Raw genomic sequence first — 22283 nt, 5'->3', positions numbered from 1 at the left:
CAGGCCGAAAGCTGCCTGCCTCTCTTGGCTGAGTTTCTCTCATGACACTCAGGGATAGTCAGCTTACTTTGATTCTGACAAAATGCAAGTAGGTGAAAGGTACCTCATCTAAGCAGTCTGGAGAAATAAGACTTTTTATTTAATACTCAAACAGGTATTTTACTAGTGATTAGGAGAGTGTCCTCTACCCAAATCCCTTCTGCCCTGCAGGATCCACCCTGATAGAAACTCCATTACTTCCTTTGGTAACGGTTTCAGTGATCCATCACCCACTGTGCAGAATGTGGGCTTTGTTTCCCATTTGATTTTACTCAGCATATGTCTCTCAGCTATTAGTTCTGGTCATGAATTTCTTCTAGATTAAAGAGCCCTTTAGCACCAGCAGTCTCTGCTTGAAACAGTATTTCTGCACAGTTGTCAACTTCTCAGTTTTTCTTTTTTTTATTTGTTACAATAATTAGGTTCAAACTTCCTACTTTCCAGTCTTCCCCCATATAGCACTGTCCAGCCCTCAGATGTTTGCTAGTGGATATTTCTTCACCACCTTTTTCTGGTATCTTCATGACAGCCCAGGGGTGTGCAAAGTATTCCCACTGTTCACCTCTAATGCACAGAGAGGAATTCCTGTTTGGTTTACTGTGAGATAATAGCAGTAGCTCTCCTGTGACTTCTTTCTAGGACCCAACATCCCATTGTCAGGCATGAATTTCTTGTACAATTTTATATTTGATTCCATTAAAATGCAGTCTGTATGGAAACCCATTGGATCTAATACCAACCCCTGTAGATGGCCATTAGAAATATTTCCCTCAAGGTCCCTCAGATGGATCCCATTAGGGAGCCACCAGCCTGGCTTCTGCTAAGCCATTTTAATGGATGTGCTACTGACATTACACATCTTCATATCACAGAACCCTGAAAAATTCAAACCTTATCAAAATCTAATTACATTGTGTTGCAGCCATGCAGGCAGCTTTATCAAACAAGCTTAGAATCATGCCAAATAATAAAAGGCTGGAAGCACCTGTTTTATACACAAGTGCCTTAACTAAGATTAGTATTACATCTATTCTTCAGTGCTTAATGAACTGAACTCTGTATCAAATTTTCCATTATTTTGCCTGGAAATTATGTCAATCAAACTAGCACGTATTTATGAGGCTCATCATTGTGTATCTTGGCTGACTGGACTCAGAGCTTCAGTACTTGGGACCTGCCCCAGCGCTGCAGCAGAGATTATGAACGAGCATCAGTGGGCCAGCAGCTCACTCAGCCAGCTCTTTAAGGACTCCTGGGTACTGCTTGGCCAAGCTGATTTCAGGCTGTTTGTCAGTGGCAGATGGTGTTTCCAATTCCCCTTGCTTTACTGAGGAGCAGAAGACCCTTCATTGCCCCCACAGCCCATGCTGTGGGCACAGCCCACTGCCCCAGTGCTGGCTGCCAGACTCTTTGACCTCCTCTGAGAGGGGCAGTGGCTCTGCACTGCCCATCCCTGCAGGGAAATGGTGAAGTCAGCTGACATCTGCAGAGGAGGTTTGTAATACAATGCTTGTGCAGACATCACCCCTCACCAGAGAGACACCCAAACACATGTACAGCTCCCAGAGTTCTCCCTGAGGTTAGCACTTACCTGGAATTTTATTCCCATGAACAGCAGAAAATGGGATATCTCCATTCGACCTTGTTCAGCCCTACAGCTGCAAACTGTAGTCTCCACACTCCTCTGCCAGTGTGATCCATCCCTGTTCTCTCCTATTTTCTGCCAGTGGAGCTGTCTCTCTTCTCTAAAGATAAGGTTCTGTGGTGTGTCAGATTCAAATGAATGAGTGCATGGAGGTCAGTTTTTTCATAGGTGAAAGGTTAATGCTGAACTGTACAGGATGGGGCTTATTTTTGACCTTTTCTTGTGCCAGTGTGGATATATAATGGAGTTTTCTACAAGTCCAGTAGGCATATACCTGGAATGTTACCTGTCAGGTGAAGTCATCTGGAATCTTTCTAGATCACAGGAGTGAAACAGCCAATATTCAGAACTCAAAGGAAACTCCAGTGATTCAGTAGGTGTGGTCCTTCCTTCTGAGTCAGGGCTGAAAAGTGATGCCAAACGGTGCTGGGTTGCCAGAGGACCTGTTTTTTATTTGAAATATTGAAACCAACTCGAGTCTTTGTGATGATTTAACACGGCATGATATTATACTGGATGGTAATCCAGTTAGGATTAAATTAGCTGGCCTCCCTATATTGCTTCTGTCACTCAATGTCAGCAGGACGATCCTTTCTTTTCCTGAAGCCTTCATAAGAATCAGGTTGCTCTGACTAATTGAGGGATCCCAAGAAGATATATTTAGGGTGGATTTAAGATGCCCAAAACTGTATCCTGTGGATTTCTTGTATTAGTTCTGGATCAATTTGCACTTGAGGATATGCTGGCTCTCTGTGCAGGTTTTTTTGGAAAAGAGTTGTAACATTTTACTTTTCCCCATGCAGAGGGCAATTTTTGCTTCAGAGCATTTTAAGGAATAGAAAATTCTTCCAACCATCTGGCCTGAGAGCCAGTGCTGGCTTGATTTGGAATGCCCAGTGAGGAACAGCTCCTGTTCTGAGACAAAGGCTTAGTGGATGTGATGGTCCCTCTTGAGTAAATACGTAACAGGTGTGTGAAGACCTGTTGTAAAATTGTCTTTCTGCTCCATAGGTAAGACTGAATCACAAGAGAGAGAGTGGGAAAGCAATATATTAAGTGGTGTATAAAAACACTTCAGACTGTTGTACATAGCAGAGCATCTTCTTTATTTGTCCCATGGACTGATGTCCCAAAGCAAGCAGCCCTTTGGGGCAGAATCCTTCCCCAAGGACAGGCTTTCCCTGCTGGTGTGAGGAATGTAGGAGGCTTTAGGGGCAGCTGAAAGCATTGCACTGCCTTGCAGCAGCATCCACAGCACCCAGCTGCCTGTGAACATACACAAATCCATTCTCCCTGTGTTGTCTCTTGCAGGTAAATTATGACCACTTTACTATTAGTGTTTGTGTGTTTGCAAGTCATCACCGCAGCCGACTCTGTGGAGCTCTCAGGTACGTGTCCAGGGCATGGCAAAGCAGGACTGAGCCACGTGCTGCACTCTGCTCCCATCCCCATGGATGGGCAGCCCCCAGAGATAAACGTGCCCAAGGCCTGTGCTGTGCACACACAAGGCTCCTCTCTTTGGATGGCTGCTGTGCCACAGCCTCTCACTGCTCCGGTGCTTGGGAAGCCAGGGAGATAGCTGCAGACTTGTGGGGAAACGAAGAGAATTTCAGCATTTCCCTTTTAAAACATTACCAGGTGTGAACTCGTAGTGTGGGCAACAGCTAGGCTGCAGCAGAGCCCTTTGTTCCCTTCATTCCCACATCCAGCACTGGTCCAAATCTCAAAAGCAGCCATGGTGCAGTGGTCATTGCCACAACTTCCCTTTCTAGACTAGACAAAAAGTCTGAATATGTGGGTACAGGTTTGCACAGCAGATACAGGCACTGGATCACATGGAAACATGGGGTATTTTGTATTACATGTGTTATTGATGTAACCATTGCTCTGTTTGGGAACTGGCAGACAGTAGTGATGGCCTGGAAGTCAAGATACCTGAGCAGTCTCCCCTGCGTGTTATCCTGGGAAGCTCCCTGAACATCCCGTGTTACTTCAACATCCCAGAGGAGCAGGACACCAGTGTCATGCTGACCCCACGGATCAAATGGAGCAAGCTCTCCAACGGGACCGAAGTTGTCTTGCTGGTGGCCACGGGTGGGAAGATCCGGCTCAACAGCGAGTACAGGGAGGTGATCTCCTTGCCCAACTACCCCGCCATCCCCACGGATGCCACGCTGGAGATCAAGGCGCTGAGATCCAACCACACCGGGATTTATCGCTGCGAAGTGATGTACGGCATTGAGGACAGACAAGACACAATAGAGGTCCTAGTGAAAGGTGGGATCCTGCCCTTGCTCCTTTCTCTCAGTGTCTTGCTGCTCGGCCTGGGCAGAAGGGAGGAAGAGGCACGCAGGCAGAGAATGCAGTGTTCTCCTCATAGGAATAAGCCCTTTCTCTCAGGTCACAGATAAGGGGATGGGTGGAGAAGCCACAGGCCAAGCATTTATTTCAGCAGGCTAGGACCAGACTAAACAAACCAGTAAAATTAGTCATGGCAGAATATGGCAAGCAAATGTCTCTTCTGGCAGAAGGTGAATTACAGAGGCAGCAAGACGACATCCTTGGCAGGAGGTGGTACTGGGTACACTGGGCTATTACTCAAGCGGGTAAAGCTGGAACAGGGCCCTTATCAGACCTTTAATTTTTTCCAAACATTTTAGGAGATGGGATGCCCTCATCTGGAGAACTGGGCTGTTCTGCAAAAATTTCCATTGCCATATTGCAAAGCCTGTCCTAGTAATAGGTGGATAAAATAACAAAAGGATTTTGTACAATCCTTCTCTTTTTTATGGTTTTTGCTTTCTGTATAAGACAGGGAGACAGCTTCCACTGCAGGACTCTACAGGATGAGGTTTAATTTTGCCTTTTTCTTGTGCCTTTTCTGGAAGGCAAGGGGCTGGTGATTGTGAGTGATGTCCATTGTCTTTTCCAGGCATCGTATTCCACTACAGAGCAATCTCCACAAGGTACACCCTGAACTTTGAGAAGGCAAAGCAGGCCTGTATCCAGAACAGTGCTGTCATTGCTACCCCCGAGCAGCTGCAGGCTGCCTACGAGGATGGCTACGAGCAGTGTGATGCTGGCTGGCTGGCTGATCAGACTGTCAGGTGAGAAGCCAGGCAGGGGAAGGGAAAGCCACAGCAGCAGTTAGGGAAGGACTCCTGTAATGAAGCCAACAACTGAAAACAGTTGCTAAATCTCAGCTGTTGTAACTGCTGGTGTGCAGAGGGGGGTGGTGAATTACAAACCTTTCTCTGCTGGAGGTGAATCTCTAGTAGGAAAGCAGAGTGACCACTGTCCTCCTGGGCTGGTGGTGACAACTGACTGGACAATATTTTCATCCTGATCCTCCATCTCCCCTGAACAAAACCAGTGTTGTGCCAAGATGCACAAGTTTGGCTCAACCAGACTGAGCTGTGCATCCCTCACTGGGGAGGCACCTTGTCCTGATGTCTTTGGTCAGAGGTCCAAGGACCCTCAGAGGGAGGGCAGGACAACAGATCATCCTTTCCCTTTCCCATAACCTGGGAAAAGCCATAAATCACCACACTGGGCAGTGCTCTGCAGCTCCCTCCCAGCTTTCTGTGACTGCCAGGATCCTGCCCCCCCCTCCTTATCCACAATCTCTCCCTCAGGTACCCCATCCACTGGCCCCGGGAGCGCTGCTATGGCGACAAGGATGAATTTCCAGGAGTGAGGACCTACGGTGTCCGTGAGCCAGACGAAACCTATGATGTTTACTGCTATGCAGAGCAAATGCAAGGTGATTTGGGCCCTTTTATTGTTACTAGACACAGAAGCAGCCAAAGCCCTGATCATGCCTAGACTGGACAACAGCAAACAGAGAAAAGACAGGTTAAAGCTCGAAAAGCACATACCCCGGCCAGCCCAGATGTTCTCTTGTCTTTTTTATTAGACCTTGGACAATTTTAATGTCAAATGACTAATGCAGCACTGAGGGTGGAGTCCATCTAATCTCCACCAGAGTCCACACCATCCTGCCTGGTCAGCCATTTGAGTGTGTGACTTGCAGACGCATCAATCATTCATGCTTGTGACAGGGATCCATTGAAATATTTGGCACAACAGAACTGCAATTGTCCTTTATCTCCCTCTCGCCCTGTGTCTCCAGCTGGTGTGGTGTGTTTTGCTCAAATCTGCATTTGGTCTGTAAGACTCACTTTCTTCTGGTCTTTACAAAGTCACCAACACGGGCTTGCATTTCAGCTCTAATACACAGGAGTCTTCATCTTATCCAAAGTCTTATGAGTGGGAGGGAGACAGAAAGGGAATTGGGATTAAAATCTACAGGCAATTCCTGTGCTAATGGATGATGTGATTACAGGCAAAGTCTTCTATGCCACTACCCCGGAGAAGTTCACCTTCCAAGAAGCTTTTGACAAATGCCGCAGCTTGGGAGCGCGCTTGGCCACCACGGGAGAGCTGTACCTGGCCTGGAAGGACGGCATGGACATGTGCAGCGCGGGCTGGCTGGCCGACCGCAGCGTGCGCTACCCCATCTCCAGAGCACGGCCCAACTGCGGGGGCAACCTGGTGGGCGTGAGGACGGTGTACCTGTACGTCAACCAGACGGGCTACCCGCACCCCGACTCCCGCTACGACGCCATCTGCTACAGCGGTGAGTGCCTCGGGGCACCGAGCAGCGCCTCTGCACACCAGCACAGAGGAGCTCCCTGGCCAGAGACAACCTCTTGCTTCTTTGGTGGTGGGTTTTCTTTAAAAAAAAAGGAGAGGGGAGAAAGCAGGTTTGGCAAATGACTAAGTCCTCTGCTCGTGTTGAGGTAGGAAGGCTGCTTGACCTGTACATGGAGGTGGGGGTAACACAGTCCACGTCTCTCCAGTCCTCCCACACCCTCCTGCTTTTAAAGCTCTTCTGGAGACACGAAGCAGAGCTCAGGTGCTTCATATAGAAGACTTTGAATGCTGGAGAAGGAAGTGAAGGAGAAAGAGAGCAGGTCTGACCCTGAAGATGTGTGTAGTGATGAGATGTGGTGTGGTACAGATGTGTGACTGAGTTTCCATGCTGGGATAAATCTGAGACTGATGCAGTCTCTGGGAATCGTGGATTAAAATTGCACCCAGGAAGTGAAGAGCATCCCAGCTGCCCCCCCCCCCTTTCTTCTAACTGCATACTTCTCCCTGAAGCAAGAAGAGGGGAAAACACAGTGATATATTGTCTCTTCAGGGCAACCAGAGGCCAACATTCATATAGGAGTGCCACAGTTAAAAAAATAACAATATTTTAAAATATGTGTTGGAACCCTTATGATCAGATCTGTTACGCCCAGAAACATCTCCCAGACCCATGGAGGTACCCAGTTATGTGGACAAGCTAAAGACTGGTCCACCAAGCCACAGCCTTCTGATTATCTCAGGGTTTGCCTCAGAAACTGCTGCATATGGTCAGTCCTTTTCTGAGCAGCTTTACAGAAATCTCTGAATCCATGGAGATCTCAAAGATACTGCCTAAAATGAACCAGCAGTAAAATGGAATTGGAAATAGAGCAGGAAAAGCATTATTAGAGGGAAAACCCAGGCATTGTCTCATACTTTTCCCCTCCCCAGCCAAGAGCTGCCTTGCTGCACATCCAAGATGTGATCCATCCCTCCCTTACCTGCCCTCACAGTTCTGTTTCATGCTGCTCTGCAAACCAGTGTCCTTGTCCACTGAGCTGCTCAGTGTCATGTTAAGCACGTTGTCCTAGATCCAAGGGGTGTGACTTGGGCAGGAACGTGATTTGGAAGGGGAAAGGTGGGAGCTGTTTCAATGGGTTTGGTACAGCAAGTGGCCTTGGCTGTCCTGACAGTGGGTTAGGATGTTTATATGGGATGAGCTCTCAAGTCTCTGCCTGGGCAGAGCAGAAGGTGATCGTGATCCTGCTGAGGTTTCATGCACCGAGTGTGAGGATCCAGGCTCAGGCTCTCCCACGGCTCAGACGGATCTGCCGTGGAGGTTATCCAAGCTCACCGACTTCCCTCCGTCCACCTTAATTTCCTTGCAGCAGGCACTAGGGGTCAGTACAGACTTGGATATGGGCAAGGTGTTCCCGGGGAGGAGAACTGGCAGGAGCGAGGGCAATGTCTCCGCTGATTAACCAGATTTGGAGCACGAAGTGGCTCAGTGCCTCGTCACATGCCCTCCGTGCTGAGGCGTTGTACAGAGCCACAGTGGAGGAAGTAAAACCATTTCTTTTACCAAACTGTCACGATTTCCCTAATCCTCCCAGAGCCAGAGATACCCAGCTGCTTCTTGGAGGCAGCACCAGGGCAGCTCACCTCATCAGACTGACATTATCCTCCCTGATTGCTGCTTTGTGTCCTGATGCAGGGGACGACTTTGAGAGCCTGGTCCCAGGGCAGTTCATCGACGAGACAGGGAGCGAGCTGGGCAGCGCTTTCACTGTCCAGACTGTCACCCAGACCGAGGTGGAGCTGCCTCTGTCACACAATGCCACGGAGGAAGAGGCCCGCGGCAGCATCGCCACCCTGGAGCCCATTGAGATCACCCCCACTGCCACCAGGCTGGACGAGGGCTTCACTGCCCTGCCCGATCTCTTCACCACCGCTGTCACAGTAGAGACAGCTGCCACAGAGGAGGAAAATGTCACCAGGGAGGATGTCACAGCAGTATGGACTGTACCTGAAGAGGCCACCACCATAGATTTAGGCACTGCCATCACCACCTTAGCCTTTGGCACTGCTAGCACCACTGAAACAGCAGAGGTGAGCTCGGTGGAAGAGGTCGTGGGGGTGACTGCCACACCAGGACTGGAGTCTGCCTCAGCGTTCACAGTGGAAGATCAGCTTGTGCGAGTGACAGCTGCCCCCGGTGCTGGTCACCTTCCCGAGCAGCCCATCTCCCCCACAGGTAAGGCACCAGGACTCCAAGAAGCCTGAAGGCCAGTTCATTCTAGAGGTAACCATTCAGCTGAAAAAAAGCCTGAGTTTCTGCCATCTCAGAGGGCATCCAGGTCCCTGGAGGTGCACAGGCATGTTAGGGGTCAGGGACAGGCTGAGCACCTCCATCACAGTAGGGCAGGAGGGAAGAGGAGCCACCCCATCATGTGCTGACCAGGGCTCAGCTGGCTGATGCTTGGGCTGCAGTGGTCACACTCTGCTCTCCCATATCCACCTGACTCCAGGGAAGGGGAAAGTCAAGGCAAGAAGACCTTAGAGGAGGGCTAAAGAGATCCCCAGAACATCACCCTCAGTGGCATCAGGGCTCCATGAATGAGGCATTTCCATCAAAAGGAGTTTGAGAGGGCCTAGTCCTTGCACTGATTTTTGGAAGACCATTTCTGGTCACACATCTCAGTGCAGGGGAGTCCTGTACCTGCTGTCTCACCACAGCTTCTCTTCCCCCAGGTGTGGTGTTTCACTACCGTGCAGCCAGCAGCAGGTACGCCTTCTCCTTTGTCCAAGCCCAGAAGGCCTGCCTGGAGAACAGTGCCGTGATTGCCACCCCCCAGCAGCTCCAGGCTGCCTACGAGGCTGGCTTCGACCAGTGTGATGCTGGCTGGCTGCGGGACCAGACAGTCAGGTAAAGTTACACTGACTTGGGGAAGACACCCTTCAAAATGGCTATTCAGCCATTGAGGCTTTACTCTGGTTTGTCCTGCTGCTCTCCTCATCAACATTGAAAGCTTTGCTGACCCAAAATTTTCTCCAGGCTGTGATATTCAGTGGCCAGTAGATGTGTTTTGCCCATTTTTTCCTCTCATTTCCTAACCTGTGTATACATCTTGCACCAGTGAGCCCTCCTGGTGTGTAGGAAGAGCAGCAGGAAATTTGTATTTATTGTCTCAAGCTGTAAGTGGACTTGTCTCTGAGGACCTCAAACAGTGAAGAGTTCATGTCCCGCTCCCAAGCACACTGAGGTTCTTCAGTCCTGGCTACATAAGGCTGACCTTGGATTACCTCTTCTCTTCCTTTTTTTGGTAGGTATCCCATTGTGAATCCCCGGAATAACTGCATAGGAGACAAAGAGAACACTCCGGGCGTGCAGTCATACGGCATGCGCCCCGCCTCGGAGACCTACGACGTGTACTGCTACATCGACAGGCTCAAGGGTACATCCTCCCCTGTCCCTGGGCACTGCTGTGGAGCAAAAACGTGCCCCACACGTCTGCCTCTGTCTGCAGATGGCTGGGATGCAGGGATTCACCCGTGTTTTCCCTCCCATCCCTCAGGCGATGTGTTCTTCGCAACCCAGCCGGAGCAGTTCACCTTCCCAGAAGCCCAGCAGTACTGCGAGAGCCAGAACGCCACGCTGGCCTCTGTTGGCCAGCTCCACGCCGCGTGGAAGCAGGGCCTGGACAGGTGCTACGCGGGCTGGTTGGCCGACGGCAGCCTGCGCTACCCCATCGTGAGCCCCCGGCCCGCCTGCGGGGGGGACGCGCCGGGCGTCAGGACCCTGTACCAGCACCACAACCAGACGGGCTTCCCCGACCCGCTGTCCCGGCACCACGCCTTCTGCTTCAGAGGTACCCTCCCACCCCTGCAGAGCGCAGAAACCTGTCTCCTGGGGGAAAGGGATTTCAAAAGGGAGGCTGGGCATGTTGGGGTGGCGGTTTGAGCGAAGCACTTCAGCGGCATCTTGGATTGTGAATTTTTGGAAACTCCCTCCAATGCCTTTTTGTTCCAGCTCTGCCTCCTGTGGAGGAGGAGGGAGTCACCCCCTTCTTTGAAGATGTGCTGGCAACACAAGTGATCCCTGGAGTGGAGGGGGTGCCCTCGGGGGAGGAGGTGACCATGGAGACAGAGTCTGCCACTCAACCTGAGAATCAGACAGCCTGGGGTACAGAGGTCTTTCCAACCGATGTGTCACTGCTCTCAGGTGGGTTCAGAGCTTCCTTGTACCTTGTGTCGTGCTGGCCTGGTAGTGTAGGGTTGGGACCCTCACAAAGTATAAATAATTTTCCCAACTCCTTCTCTTTGTCTGTTCTTTCTTTTCCAGTGAGTCCATCTGTTTTTCCTCCAGCTACCATAGTACCAGAGGAAACCAGTACCAATGCTACCGTCAGCGAAGTGTCAGGGGAGGTGACAGAATCTGGAGAGCATCAAGTCAGTGGTGAATCTTCAGCATCCGGGTGGGTTCCTGGAGTTCCAGATACAAGCACAGAACCAACTTCTGGAGTTTTTGAACTTAGTGGAGACCATTCGGGCATTGGAGAGAGTGGATTACCGTCGGTAGACCTGCATGCCAGTGGCTTCCCACCTGGAGAAAGTGGGCTGCCCTCAGGAGATCTGAGTGGTGTGTCTTCTGGTGTTGTTGATATCAGTGGCCTGCCTTCTGCAGAGGAGGAGATATCGGTGTCTATTTCAAGGATACCAGAAATTAGTGGGATGCCATCTGGAGTGGAAAGCAGCGGGCTGCCTTTTGGAGCAAGTGGAGAAATCTCTGGCACTGAGTTAGTCAGTGGTGTGTCATCTGGAGAGGAAAGTGGAGTGACCTCTGGTTTTCCTACCATCTCTCTCGTGGATACCACATTAGTGGAAGTTGTAACAGCAGTGACAGAACGGCAAGAGGAGGGAAAAGGGTCCATCGGAGTCAGCGGTGAAGGAGATCTGTCAGGGTTCCCATCCTCTGAGTGGGACAGCAGTGGTGGAATCCAAGGCTTGCCCTCAGGAGCTGAGCCCAGCGGGGAGCCCTCTGGGGTACCCGAGCTCAGCGGGCTGTCCTCGGGAGGGTCTGAACTTAGTGGCTTGGCCTCAGGACTGGATGCCAGTGGAGAAACATCTGGAACACATGAGGCCAGTGGCCTGGTGGACCTAAGTGGCCTTACCTCTGGTATTGAGGGAAGCAGTGAGGCCTCCGGCATTACCTTCGTAGATGCCACTTTGAAGGAAGTGACAACAACATCGCCGATTACAGGAGCAGAAGCAAAAGAGACTTTGGAAACCAGTGGATTGCCTTCAGGAGATGAAGATGGATCAGGCATGGTATCTGGGAGTTTAGACATCAGTGGTGAGCCTTCAGGGCATGTAGACTTTGGTGGGAGTGTTTCTGGAGTGCTGGAGATGAGCGGATATCCGAGCGGAGTGACAGACAGCAGCGGAGACATCTCTGGAGTTGATGTCACCAGTGGTCTGCTGTCTGGAGAGGAAAGTGGACTCACCTCTGGCTTTCCCACGGTGTCTCTTGTGGATACCACTTTGGTGGAAGTTGTAACACAGACATCAGTGGCACAAGAAGTGGGAGAAGGACCATCTGGGGTGATAGAAATCAGTGGATTTACTTCTGGTGACAGAGGACTATCTGGAGAAGGGTCTGGAGCTGTGGAGAGTAGTGGGTTTCCTTCAGGGGCAGGAGACTTGAGTGAAGAGCCATCTGGAATCCCATACATCAGCGGAGAATTTTATGGAGCCACAGATCTAAGTGGACAGTCTTCAACGGTGTCTGATATCAGTGGGGAAGCCTCAGGGCTTCCAGGAGTCACTTTAGTCACTTCTGATTTAGTAGAAGTGGTGACAAGACCAACAGTATCACAAGAACTGGGCGGGGAAACTGTCACGTTTCCCTACAGTTTGGGGCCCAGTGGTGAAGCCTCTGGATCCGGTGAACTGAGTGGGGAAACATCTGCACTGCCAGAAAGTGCTCTAGAAACATCAACAGCTTATGAAATCAGTGGTGAAACATCTGCATTTCCTGAAACTGGCATAGAAGCATCCACGATTCATGAAATCAGTGGGGAGGCATCTGCATTTCCCGAATTTAACACAGAAACATCAACAATTCAAGAAATCAGTGGGGAAACCTCTGCATTTCCTGAAATTTTCACTGAAACATCCACAAGTCAGGAAGCCAGGGGTGAAACATCTGGGTATCCTGAAATTATCATAGAAGCATCCACAGGTCAAGAAGCAAGTGGGGAAACCTCTGCATTTCCTGAAAGTAGCACAGAAACGTCGACAATACAAGAAATCAGTGGGGAAACATCTGCATTTCCTGAAATTAGAATAGAAACATCCACAAGCCAAGACCTCAGTGGGGAAACGTCTGCGTTTCCTGAAATCAGAATAGAAACATTCACAAGCCAAGAGGCCAGGGGTGAAATATCTGGCTATCCTGAAATTAGCATAGAAGCTTCGACAGTCCACGAAACCAGTGGAGAAACATCTGCCTTTCCTGAAATCAGCATAGAAACTTCAACAGTGCATGAAATTAGTGGAGAAAGTTCTGCATTTCCTGAAATTAGAATAGAAACATACACAAATCAAGAAGCCAGGGGTGAAACATCTGTCTACCCAGAAATCAGCATAGAAACTTCAACGGTCCATGAAACCAGTGGGGAAAATTCTGCATTTCCTGAAATCAGCATAGAAACTTCGACGGTCCATGAAATAAGTGGGGATATGTCTTCCTTTCCTGAAATCAGCATAGAAACTTCGACAATCCATGAAAGCAGTGGTGAAATACCTGCATTTCCTGAAATTAGAATAGAAACATCCACAGGTGAAGAAGCTCAAGGTGAGACATCTGTATTTCCTGAGATTAGCATAGAAACTTCTACAGTCCATGATATCAGTGGGGAGACATCTGCATTCCCTGGGTTCAGCATAGAAACACCAACAAGTCAAGAAGCCAGGAGTGAAACATCTGCCTATCCTGAAATTTTCACAGAAACATCCACAGTTCAAGAAGTCAGTGGGGAAACTTCTGCATTTCCTGAAATTAGAATAGGAGCACCCACAAGTCAAGAAGCCCGCGGAGAGACATTTCCTGAGATCAGCATAGAAGCATCCACAGTCCATGAAACCAGTGGGGAAGCATCTACATTGCCTGCTGCTAACATCAAAACAGCTGCCACATCTTTGGGCAGCGGGGAGCCCTTTGGTACTCCAGAGGAGAAGGAGATTCCTGACACAACATCTGGAGCTGTGACACACTCTATCGCAGGCATTTCAGGGGAAACCTCTGTCCCAGACATTGTAATTAGTACCAGGACTCCAGATGTTGAACCAACACAGGGACTCAGGAACCCTGAAGAGGCTCAGCTTGAAATGGAGCCTTCCCCTCCTGTGGTGTCAGAACAAGAGACAGAGACAGCTGTTGCTCCAGACAGCCCCCATCTGCTGGCCACCACCACTGCTGCCCTGCCCCAAGTCTCACAAGAAGCAATTGACACATTAGGACCCACTACAGAAGGTAATGTGTCTCATATGGAAGGGAAAGCTTTGTGGATGGGAAGGAGGGGCATAGCTGTCACTTTTTTTGGTTTTTATACAGCAGAGAACATTAACACAGAAGCAGACTTGAGCAGAACATTGTTCTGATGGAAAGCCATAAACATGGGGTTTTCCACAGGTCATGATCACAGAATGATAGAATTGTTTAAGTTGAAAAAGACATGTATGATCATCGAGTCCAACCATTAACCAAGCACTGCCGAGTCCACCACTAACTCATGTCCCTCAGTGCCACCTCTACATGTCCAGAGTTTTCCACCCTGCACGCAGCTGAGAAGTCAGAGAAAATGGGCTGCTAATCTCAGTCCTATTCTGTTTCTCTTTCCATGGTGGGCTGACTTGCTGCCTAGCCCCAAGTATTGCTCAGCATGTGGCCACCCTCTGCTCTCTGCAGCTACAACAGGATAAACGTGTGAGATAATGCTCAGAGCATCACTAGCTTCTGTAAGCTCTGTTGATAAATGCCCTTCCCTCCACCCTGCCTTTTTAGTGTTTTAGTGTTCTGTCTTTGGTTGGGCCCCCTTGTTGCCAAGTACAAACTGACAAAATAGTTAAGCCTGATTAACCTCTTATGGTGGAAACACTCTCCTGGCATTCTGATGAGCATTTCCTGAAAAGAGGTTGTGTGCTGTGAAAGCAACAGTGCACAGCAGAGGGAAAAAAAAAACAAAATGCAAAACATTATGCCTCTTGGCCAAGGGAGATGCCCAGTCCTGGTAATGCAGGATGTCCTGCAGCATCCTTGGACAAAGCTTGGTTTCCCTTTGCTGCCATCAGGAGCTGGCACCTGGGGACAAGCCTCATTGGAAAGCCATTAGTGCTTGTGCTGTTGTATGAATGTCCTGCATGTCCTCAGTTCTCAGAGGGCCACATGTTCTTGTAAGGCCACACGTTGCTTAAGTATGGTACAAAATGTATGTGCAAAGAGTTTTACTCACTTCCTTCTGGCAAAAATGTCATCAATTCTAGCCCTTCCCACATTACCTCCTAAAATGCTTTTCTGGGTCAATTTAAACCATTCAGAGTAGCTAGCTCTGGACTCAGTAAGGGTCAGTAAGTGCAGGGCTTTGTGAAGCTCAGCCTGGTTTCTAACGTCATTTCCATCCCCAGAGTGTTTCCAATGAGTCACTGCATTTCTCTCTGCCCTCTCTCTCTGCGAGCACAGGTAATCACAAACCTTTGTTCAGTCCTGCTCACAGCACACCTGCGGTCCCCTCTGCCCGTGCTGAGCAGCTGCCCTGGGGATGCTGCAGGAGTGGGTGAGGGCAGATCAGCAGGGTCATTCCCACAGCACTGCACCAGCCTGGCACAGCACAGGGTGGTACAGGAGTTATGGACCCAAAAACCCTTCTTGTCAAAGTAGGCTCTGCTTTTGGGTCGTGCCCACTGCCACGTCCAAACCCAGAGACAAAAATAAGCCAGCAAAGGCAGCATTGAGGGGAAGGAAGGAAGGAAGACAGTGAGGCTTAGTAAAAATAATTTTAAAAAAAATTGGCCCCAAACTATGGATTTTATTCCACTGCTTTTTCTTTTTAAAAATTAACCACAAGGCGATTGCCAGATTCCTCAGGTCATTTGTTAGCCAACATTTTTGTGAAGTATTTTGAAAGAAAACCATGTGTTCAGCAGCTCATGTGTGAAGAATCTTGAAAAATGTTCTGAAATTGGAATATGTACATTTGCAAGTCACAGAGAGGACAATGTAGCAGCTGGGGTTTCTTAGCAGGAGACAGCAAGAGGTAAGCAACCACTACATGAAGTTTAATTGTACACATTATAAATTAGAAATGGGCTTGAACACATGTGTTTGGCTGGTAGTCCCACCAGGGAAGATATTCTAGGGTAAAACTTCACTTTTTTTTTTTGTAAACTTTACTACAATGTCCCTACAGAGTTAAATGCAGACCCAGTCAGGGTATGAAGGAAGCTCATCCAGGTGGCAAAGAAGTGTTGATCATGAACTCAGAACACCCCTAAAACAAGGCAAACCTCTTCTAGAGAATTACAGCAAAGAGATGACAAAAGAAAAAAAAAAAAAAGAAAAAAAAAAAAACAAGAAAAGGAATCCTAGGTTTCCTTTTATGGGTAGTTACTTTTTACAGAGCTCTAGGATTGTGAACATGGGAAGTCTACAAGGAAGAACGGTAGGCTGGATCCCAAAATGCCGTTTCCCATGTTGTGGCTGCCTTTCCACTTGAAGATTCCCAGTCTTGAAATCTAGCTCTTGCAAAAGCTGTCAGATTCCATGTGCATGCCTTGTGCTGTGCTCAGGGTTTGTAGGGTGCAATGGGGGCCCATGCAGTGCAGTGGATTTTCACTGACATTAAAGCACAGGTGAAGCTGGTTCAGCTTTACAGGAGCTTAGAGCGAGGGACAGGAAGAAATGTGGATTTTGCCCTCTGGCCCTGTTGTTGGAGGGTTCCAGTTAGATCCAGCAGTCTATTTAGTGGGATGATTTAAGAAGAATGATATTATTCTGCTCTGCTGGAGCCTGAAAGTATCTCTAAAAGCCAGAGCCAGAAGACTGAAGATTAACACTTGGAGTGCCAGTATGTTTTAGTGTTTAACCAAATTGAAGGCTGTGCATGTACATGTCTTTAGTCAGCATTTGATTCCTCCATGAGGACAGGAACCCCACAAGCTGAAAGAATTGTCCATAGGCTTGGCTTCCTCACCCAGGATTTTGCCAACTCAGCAGGTCTTTTTGCTTCTGGTAGCATTTGAAGGCAAATAATTATTAGCTGAAAAAACATGCTGGCACTTCAGTGAAAGGCTGTGGTTTGGAGCTCTGAGACCAGTCAATGACTTTAAAACTTCACTCCAGTTGTGGGGGGGAAGAGAAATGTGCTGAAATGGCATCTTTTTATGTGAAGTTTTGCTTGTGTCTGGTGAAACAAGTCCATGAAGTCTGTTGCCTATGGCCCCACACAGCAGAAGGTTAGAATACAAATGAGAAAAGGTCTTAATGGGCTTTCCTTATACTTCATAACCTGGAAGTCCAAGGGATTGAGTTTTGTTGGTCCAGAGAAAATCATGCAGGAAAAAAAGCCAAGAAAATATTCCCCTGATTCAGAATGTTTCACCCAATGTGGAATACAAATGATGCTCTCAAGGAGTTGGAGGTCCCAGTCCTGGCTGAGAGGCACAGACCCTTTGTGGCTGAGCAGGTGATTTGATGTCTCCTGAACACACTGTCTGCTTTGCATCACAAGTTAATTTGCTTAAACAAAACCTTCCTCTGCAGAGGTAGCCTACAGCCTTGGACTAGTGTTATTTACAAATCCATGTATTTTACACATAATATTTTGGAAACAGAGATATCTAAATTTCCTTCTTCCTCTTCTTCCTCTTCTTCCACGAGAGTGTTGGACAAATTGAAGGTTCCAGCAGATCAACAAGTCCTCCTGGAAACTCCTGGTCTCTAGTAAAATATTTTTTTTAAGGCTACAGCAATGCCTGCCCCTTCTGCTGCATGGAGGCTTTGGTTCAATTAGTGTAGTTAATTATTTTAATTACTTAATTGCTCATTGTAAGTCAGTAGCTGGCTATGTAATGCTCAATACTGGCATTTAACTTAAAATGTGAGAGAACTGGTTTCCCCAACTCTTCCTATTCTTTTCTTCCAGGAGTCACCCTACAATTGCTCCAATGTTTTTCTTTGATGTTTGAGCTATCAGACCAGTAGTTCTAACTTCCCAGCAGACTCTGAAAAGCAAATTTAATTTCTACCTGGATTTTTTTTCCCCCCAATCTCTAGGAGATAATTATCTAGTTGGTCTCTAATTCCCTGTTTGGATAATTGCACTTACAAGGAGGCCTATAAAGAAAGGGTGAGAAGCACAACAGGCAGTGTTGGGCATCCTGAAATGTCTTGCCCTTCTCTCTGACCTTTTCTGCTCTGTAGAACAAAAACAGGACAATATACAAATATCATAGAATATATTACTAAACCTGTTACTCGCAGCTTCAGGGAAACTATAGTTTGTTCAGGGTTTGGGTGACAGCATCCTCTCTGTTCACCAGCTGCTTCTCCTTAGTAATTGTTTTAAACACAAAGATGACCTTGTTTAATGGATATTCTCGCTCATCTTCCATATAGGCAGCCATGGAGAGAAATGCACAGACTGCACTGTTTTAGGAAATGGTAGCATTGTTTCTGGTATTGTTGTCTCAGCTTGAGATGAAGAATTTTAAAAGCATTTCCTTCTCACCACTGACACTGCATGTTCACTTTTACATACCATTTGCCTTCTGAGCAAAACCAGGACCAATCTATTTTTCTTTCATTTCTTCCAGGTTTCTCTTTCCAATTTCCATGATCTAGTACAAAAGATTTTTTCAAAGGCATTGGGAGAATCATAGAATCATAAAATGGTCAGGGTTGGAAAGGACCTTAAAGATGATCTAGCTCAGACCTCCCCCTACCATGGGCAGCGATGACAAGAATACTTCTCTTGTTTTTAGTTGCATAAAAAGAAAATTATTCTGACTAAATATAGTGTATATCTAGTAATGGAGAAGAAGTCTTAGGAAGAAAATGGTGGAACAAACTCAAATTTGCATTGCAGCTGTGTAACTCCCCTTGCTTTCTCCAGCCAACAGTTTACATCTTCCAGATGCAAGACCTGGTTTACATTGTCCATTTTGTTGTAATTGGTTTATGAAAAAAGAAAAGAAAAGGCATCTAAAAGTTAGACCTTGGGTCATGATAGTAGCAAAAAATAGAAACTGTTGTGACAGTAGAATTGGGGAATTTTTGCAACTTCTGGGCAATATTAAGTGCAGTATGAATCCTCTTAAGAAGAATTGCTAATTCTGCGTTATCCTCAAGAAGTGAGTTAATAACATGTTCTAACTGGGTTTCCTATTCTTGGCACCGCGAGGCATTTTCTCCCGTCTTTGTTTTACATCTGCAGCTCTTGAAAGCGAGGGCTGCCTCCCTTCTGCATTCCTCGACTATCGACTATCGCTGTCCTTTGTTAGCTCGGGGTAATAATAGCAGTGGTCTTGTCTCCCTGTCAGCTGATAAGCACTTGAGCTGCATCGCAAAGCAGAGCTGACTTTTTGGATGACTGCTCAGCCAAGCAAACAAATAGCTCGTGTCTAAATCCTTGAGTGTCAAGGTACCTGGCAGCCAGCGCTGTGGAGGTGGGGGCTCGCCCCTCGCTAGCGTGTTGCAGGCTCTGCAGATGGCTGAATTTGCTAACCTCATCTAGCTCTAAACAATGTGGAAATAGACACATTTATAGCATATAAAACGCTATGGGAAAAAAAAAAAAAAACACTTAGTGTTGTGTGATAGATGGATTTTTATTTTTAATGGAGTTCTCACCTCCTGTAAATTGTGTTTGTGGCTTACATGCCTTACCCTAGAAACACCCACAAACCAATTTGCCAGGATTTCCAGAGGCAACATCACTGCCAAATTTACAATTTAGACCTCTCTTGAATACCTCTGAGATCCAGATTTTCTGGAAGGATCAGAATCAGCAACACTTTCTCCAACCTGACAGATATATTTGAGTTTTTTAATATCAGCTTGGTGACGTGATTTTACATCTAGATGGAGAGAGGGTCTCTGAATCAGCCCAACAGGCTGAAGGGGAGTTTGGTGTTTATGATCATCATGTGTTTAAATCATCTTCTCTCCAGCCATTTGTAGCACAATTTTGGGGAAAAAAAAACCTGTCTATGTTTCACTTGTATTTGATGTTTGTTTCTCCAACATTACCTACAAGTGCACACCCTTTCTCTATATGTTATATACAAAAATATATATGTATATGTATGGAGAGATATGTAACATATATATTATAATAAAAGATTTGTTTTTACTGTATATATAATATGTGCAACCATATTATATGCAATATCTGTAAAAGGAAACTCTGCTCCTGACTTACTTCCCAGCTGGAAATTTGCGGCAATGTGTGTCTGCTCCCCCCTCCTCCAAGACCAGGGATGGCAGCACACAGCAGGTCTCCTGCATCTCAGAAGAGATCTTGGACACGCCAAGTTTTATTCCACATGGCCGAAGACAGCTGAAGGCTCATTATCCACTGCTAAACATTCAGCTTTAGCTCTTGTGAGTGCTTCCCTCCCTCTTCTGCACTGTTCTTTCCACTTCATGGAGCCTGACGAATGAAGGAAAGCCTTTCCTTACATGTTCAGCTGGAGCCCACTGGAATCAACATGAACTTCTGCTGCCACTGCTGTTGAAGAAGCCCAAAGGGCCTCTTGAGTTGCAATCACCCCTCAGGATGCCTCGTTTTTCTTTATGCTCTCTATCATCTAGGAACTCCAAGTGTGACTAATAAGAAGTACTCAGCCAAGTTCAGCTCCTCTATTCTTCCTCTAGGCTTGTGACTCCCATTTTGCTCTGGAAAGTCTCAAAGTATTTACTAGTATCATGGAAACAGGGATTATCTTCATTTTGCAGTGAACAAAGAAATCCAAAAAGCATCCATGAGATTTAGAAGTGCAATCCAGAGTGAAAAATTCCTTCTCTCAGAGAAGATCTGCAAAACTGGAGTGAGAGGCTCATCAGCCATCTGAGGAATGATTTCACTGCTCACAGCCTAGAGTAAAGATGACAATCTCCTTGCTCCAAAGCACACACAGATTTACCATCCAAGGTCAGAAAGGATTTTTTCCATCACTTAGGCACATTACAGAACATGTCAGCTTTTAGATGACGTATCAGACCTTGGCCACTGAGTCACTAGACAGCCACAGGGAGTATAACGCCCATCTGTTCTCTTGTGCCTGGGGACACTGAGCAGCTGGGCCTCAGCTCCAAGAAAACAATACCCAACCAAATACACCCCAGTCAGAAGATGAACATAGATCTTGGGGAGTCGCTGCTCTGCTCTGCTATTGCCACAACCAGTATATTTATTACCTTTGAATCTTTCCTCACTAACCCTGTCAGCCACAAGAGCATGGAGTCATCACTTTTAAACCTTGCATTTCTCCTGAGTGTGAAAGAAACACTGTCTCACACGATGATCTAACCAGCCATCATTTAATCCAATCTGCATGGATGTGTTCCCATTTCCTTCCTTAGTCTTCCTCCTTGTTTCTGAGTTGAATATATCTGAAATCTTTCCATTCTGAATGACCCTTCTTCTGATTCCAATGCTCTCTCCACCAAGATGGAGTCCACAGCTGGAAAAGATGTACCAACTTCTTCCATCTTCATCACAACCTGAAGAGCACATAGTGAGGACAGGTCTGGAGAAAATGTCACTGCACTCCAGTATCCCTCCCCAAGGAATAAGCACCCATACCCAGGCCTAAGATCCTCAAAGAGAAAAAGCTGAGGGCCTCTGAACCACCTTTGAACCCACTTCTTTTCTTCTCTGCACTTTCTTCATTTTCACTGAGAAGAGATTTCTTGACGCAGAACTTCATCTAAATTATGATTAGGAAGAAACTATTAGTGAGGACAGACAACCAGGAATGCTGCTTAGGACACAGAGATCTATTTGAGTATGTTTCTATCACTTACGGAAGAATTCCACATTCCTCCTCATAGACCTTTAGCTGGTGGAGGCACAGGCACAAGTTTACATGTTTGATGCATCAGGCAGAGGCAGCAGACAAGGAGGAATTACCACAGCCAGTGCTGTGTTTCGGATACATCCTGCTGAGCTTTGTTCTGATATCTTCAGAGTGGTGTGCAACCATCACAAAACCAATGTCTTCCTTGTAGGGTGGGTTGGGTCTCTTGCCTTCATTCTTCCAGCAGCAGTGGCAGTATGTTGTGAAATACAACCCTCCCAAGTCCCCCCAAAACAACTGATATTCCCTCCTACACAAGCAAGGAAACAAGTTCTCCTGTTGGTGGAGTTGCCTCCCAGAGCCCTAATGGAAGCCCTTGATTTCTTGCAGACACCGATGTGTGCCACTCAAGCCCCTGTCTGAATGGAGCCACCTGCGTTGATGGTATCGACTCTTTCAAATGCTTTTGCCTTCCCAGCTACGGAGGGGACCTGTGTGAGATCGGTACGGCCTCCCTGGCTTCAGCTAATCCTACTAACTGCTGCACCACCTTGTTCCCCTGCTACTCCCCAAAAAGAGCTGATCCCCAGTGCTCCCGTCAGTGCTGGCCTCATCTCAGTGAGCTAACCTCTAACAGCAGCTTAAAACACACAAGGGAAAAGCTTTGAGGCTTTTGAGTACCTAATTTGATAAGTTTGTTCCTCACAGCACCGTGTCCTCTAAGATTCCTAAGCAGGAGCTTCTGGTGTCTTCTTCAGCTTTCTCTTTTTCAAGTGTCTCTGGTGAAGTTCCACACAGATCATAACAATGTTGATCATGGAAGTTGCTCTCTCTTGGGCCAAGGGTCATTCTGTTCATCTGTAACAGTAGGGAACTTTCTGAGTAC

The 22283-nt window shown here is 47.4% G+C and overlaps 1 protein-coding gene across 2 annotated transcripts in view; it reads left to right on the top strand.

The window, feature by feature from the left end:
* The window catches only part of ACAN (aggrecan), a 46553-nt gene that overhangs the window by 18396 nt on the left and 5874 nt on the right, over positions 1-22283 (top strand). Inside the window, exons 2-13 of one of the 2 annotated variants that reach the window (XM_053955085.1) lie at positions 2996-3072; positions 3590-3961; positions 4617-4791; positions 5320-5447; positions 6030-6323; positions 8034-8573; positions 9071-9245; positions 9647-9774; positions 9895-10188; positions 10350-10541; positions 10662-13853; positions 21788-21901. In XM_053955085.1, the coding sequence (XP_053811060.1) occupies positions 3003-3072; positions 3590-3961; positions 4617-4791; positions 5320-5447; positions 6030-6323; positions 8034-8573; positions 9071-9245; positions 9647-9774; positions 9895-10188; positions 10350-10541; positions 10662-13853; positions 21788-21901 (5674 nt within the window). In that variant the 5' untranslated portion in view covers positions 2996-3002. The remainder of the gene's footprint in view (positions 1-2995; positions 3073-3589; positions 3962-4616; positions 4792-5319; positions 5448-6029; positions 6324-8033; positions 8574-9070; positions 9246-9646; positions 9775-9894; positions 10189-10349; positions 10542-10661; positions 13854-21787; positions 21902-22283) is intronic. The other variant, XM_053955086.1, reaches the window with a different exon arrangement.

This window comes from Vidua chalybeata, chromosome 13 (genome assembly GCF_026979565.1).
Source record: "Vidua chalybeata isolate OUT-0048 chromosome 13, bVidCha1 merged haplotype, whole genome shotgun sequence".
Taxonomy (NCBI): domain Eukaryota; kingdom Metazoa; phylum Chordata; class Aves; order Passeriformes; family Viduidae; genus Vidua; species Vidua chalybeata.
Note: the sequence above shows the minus strand (reverse complement) of the source record. Positions and strands in the feature narration are given on the sequence as shown.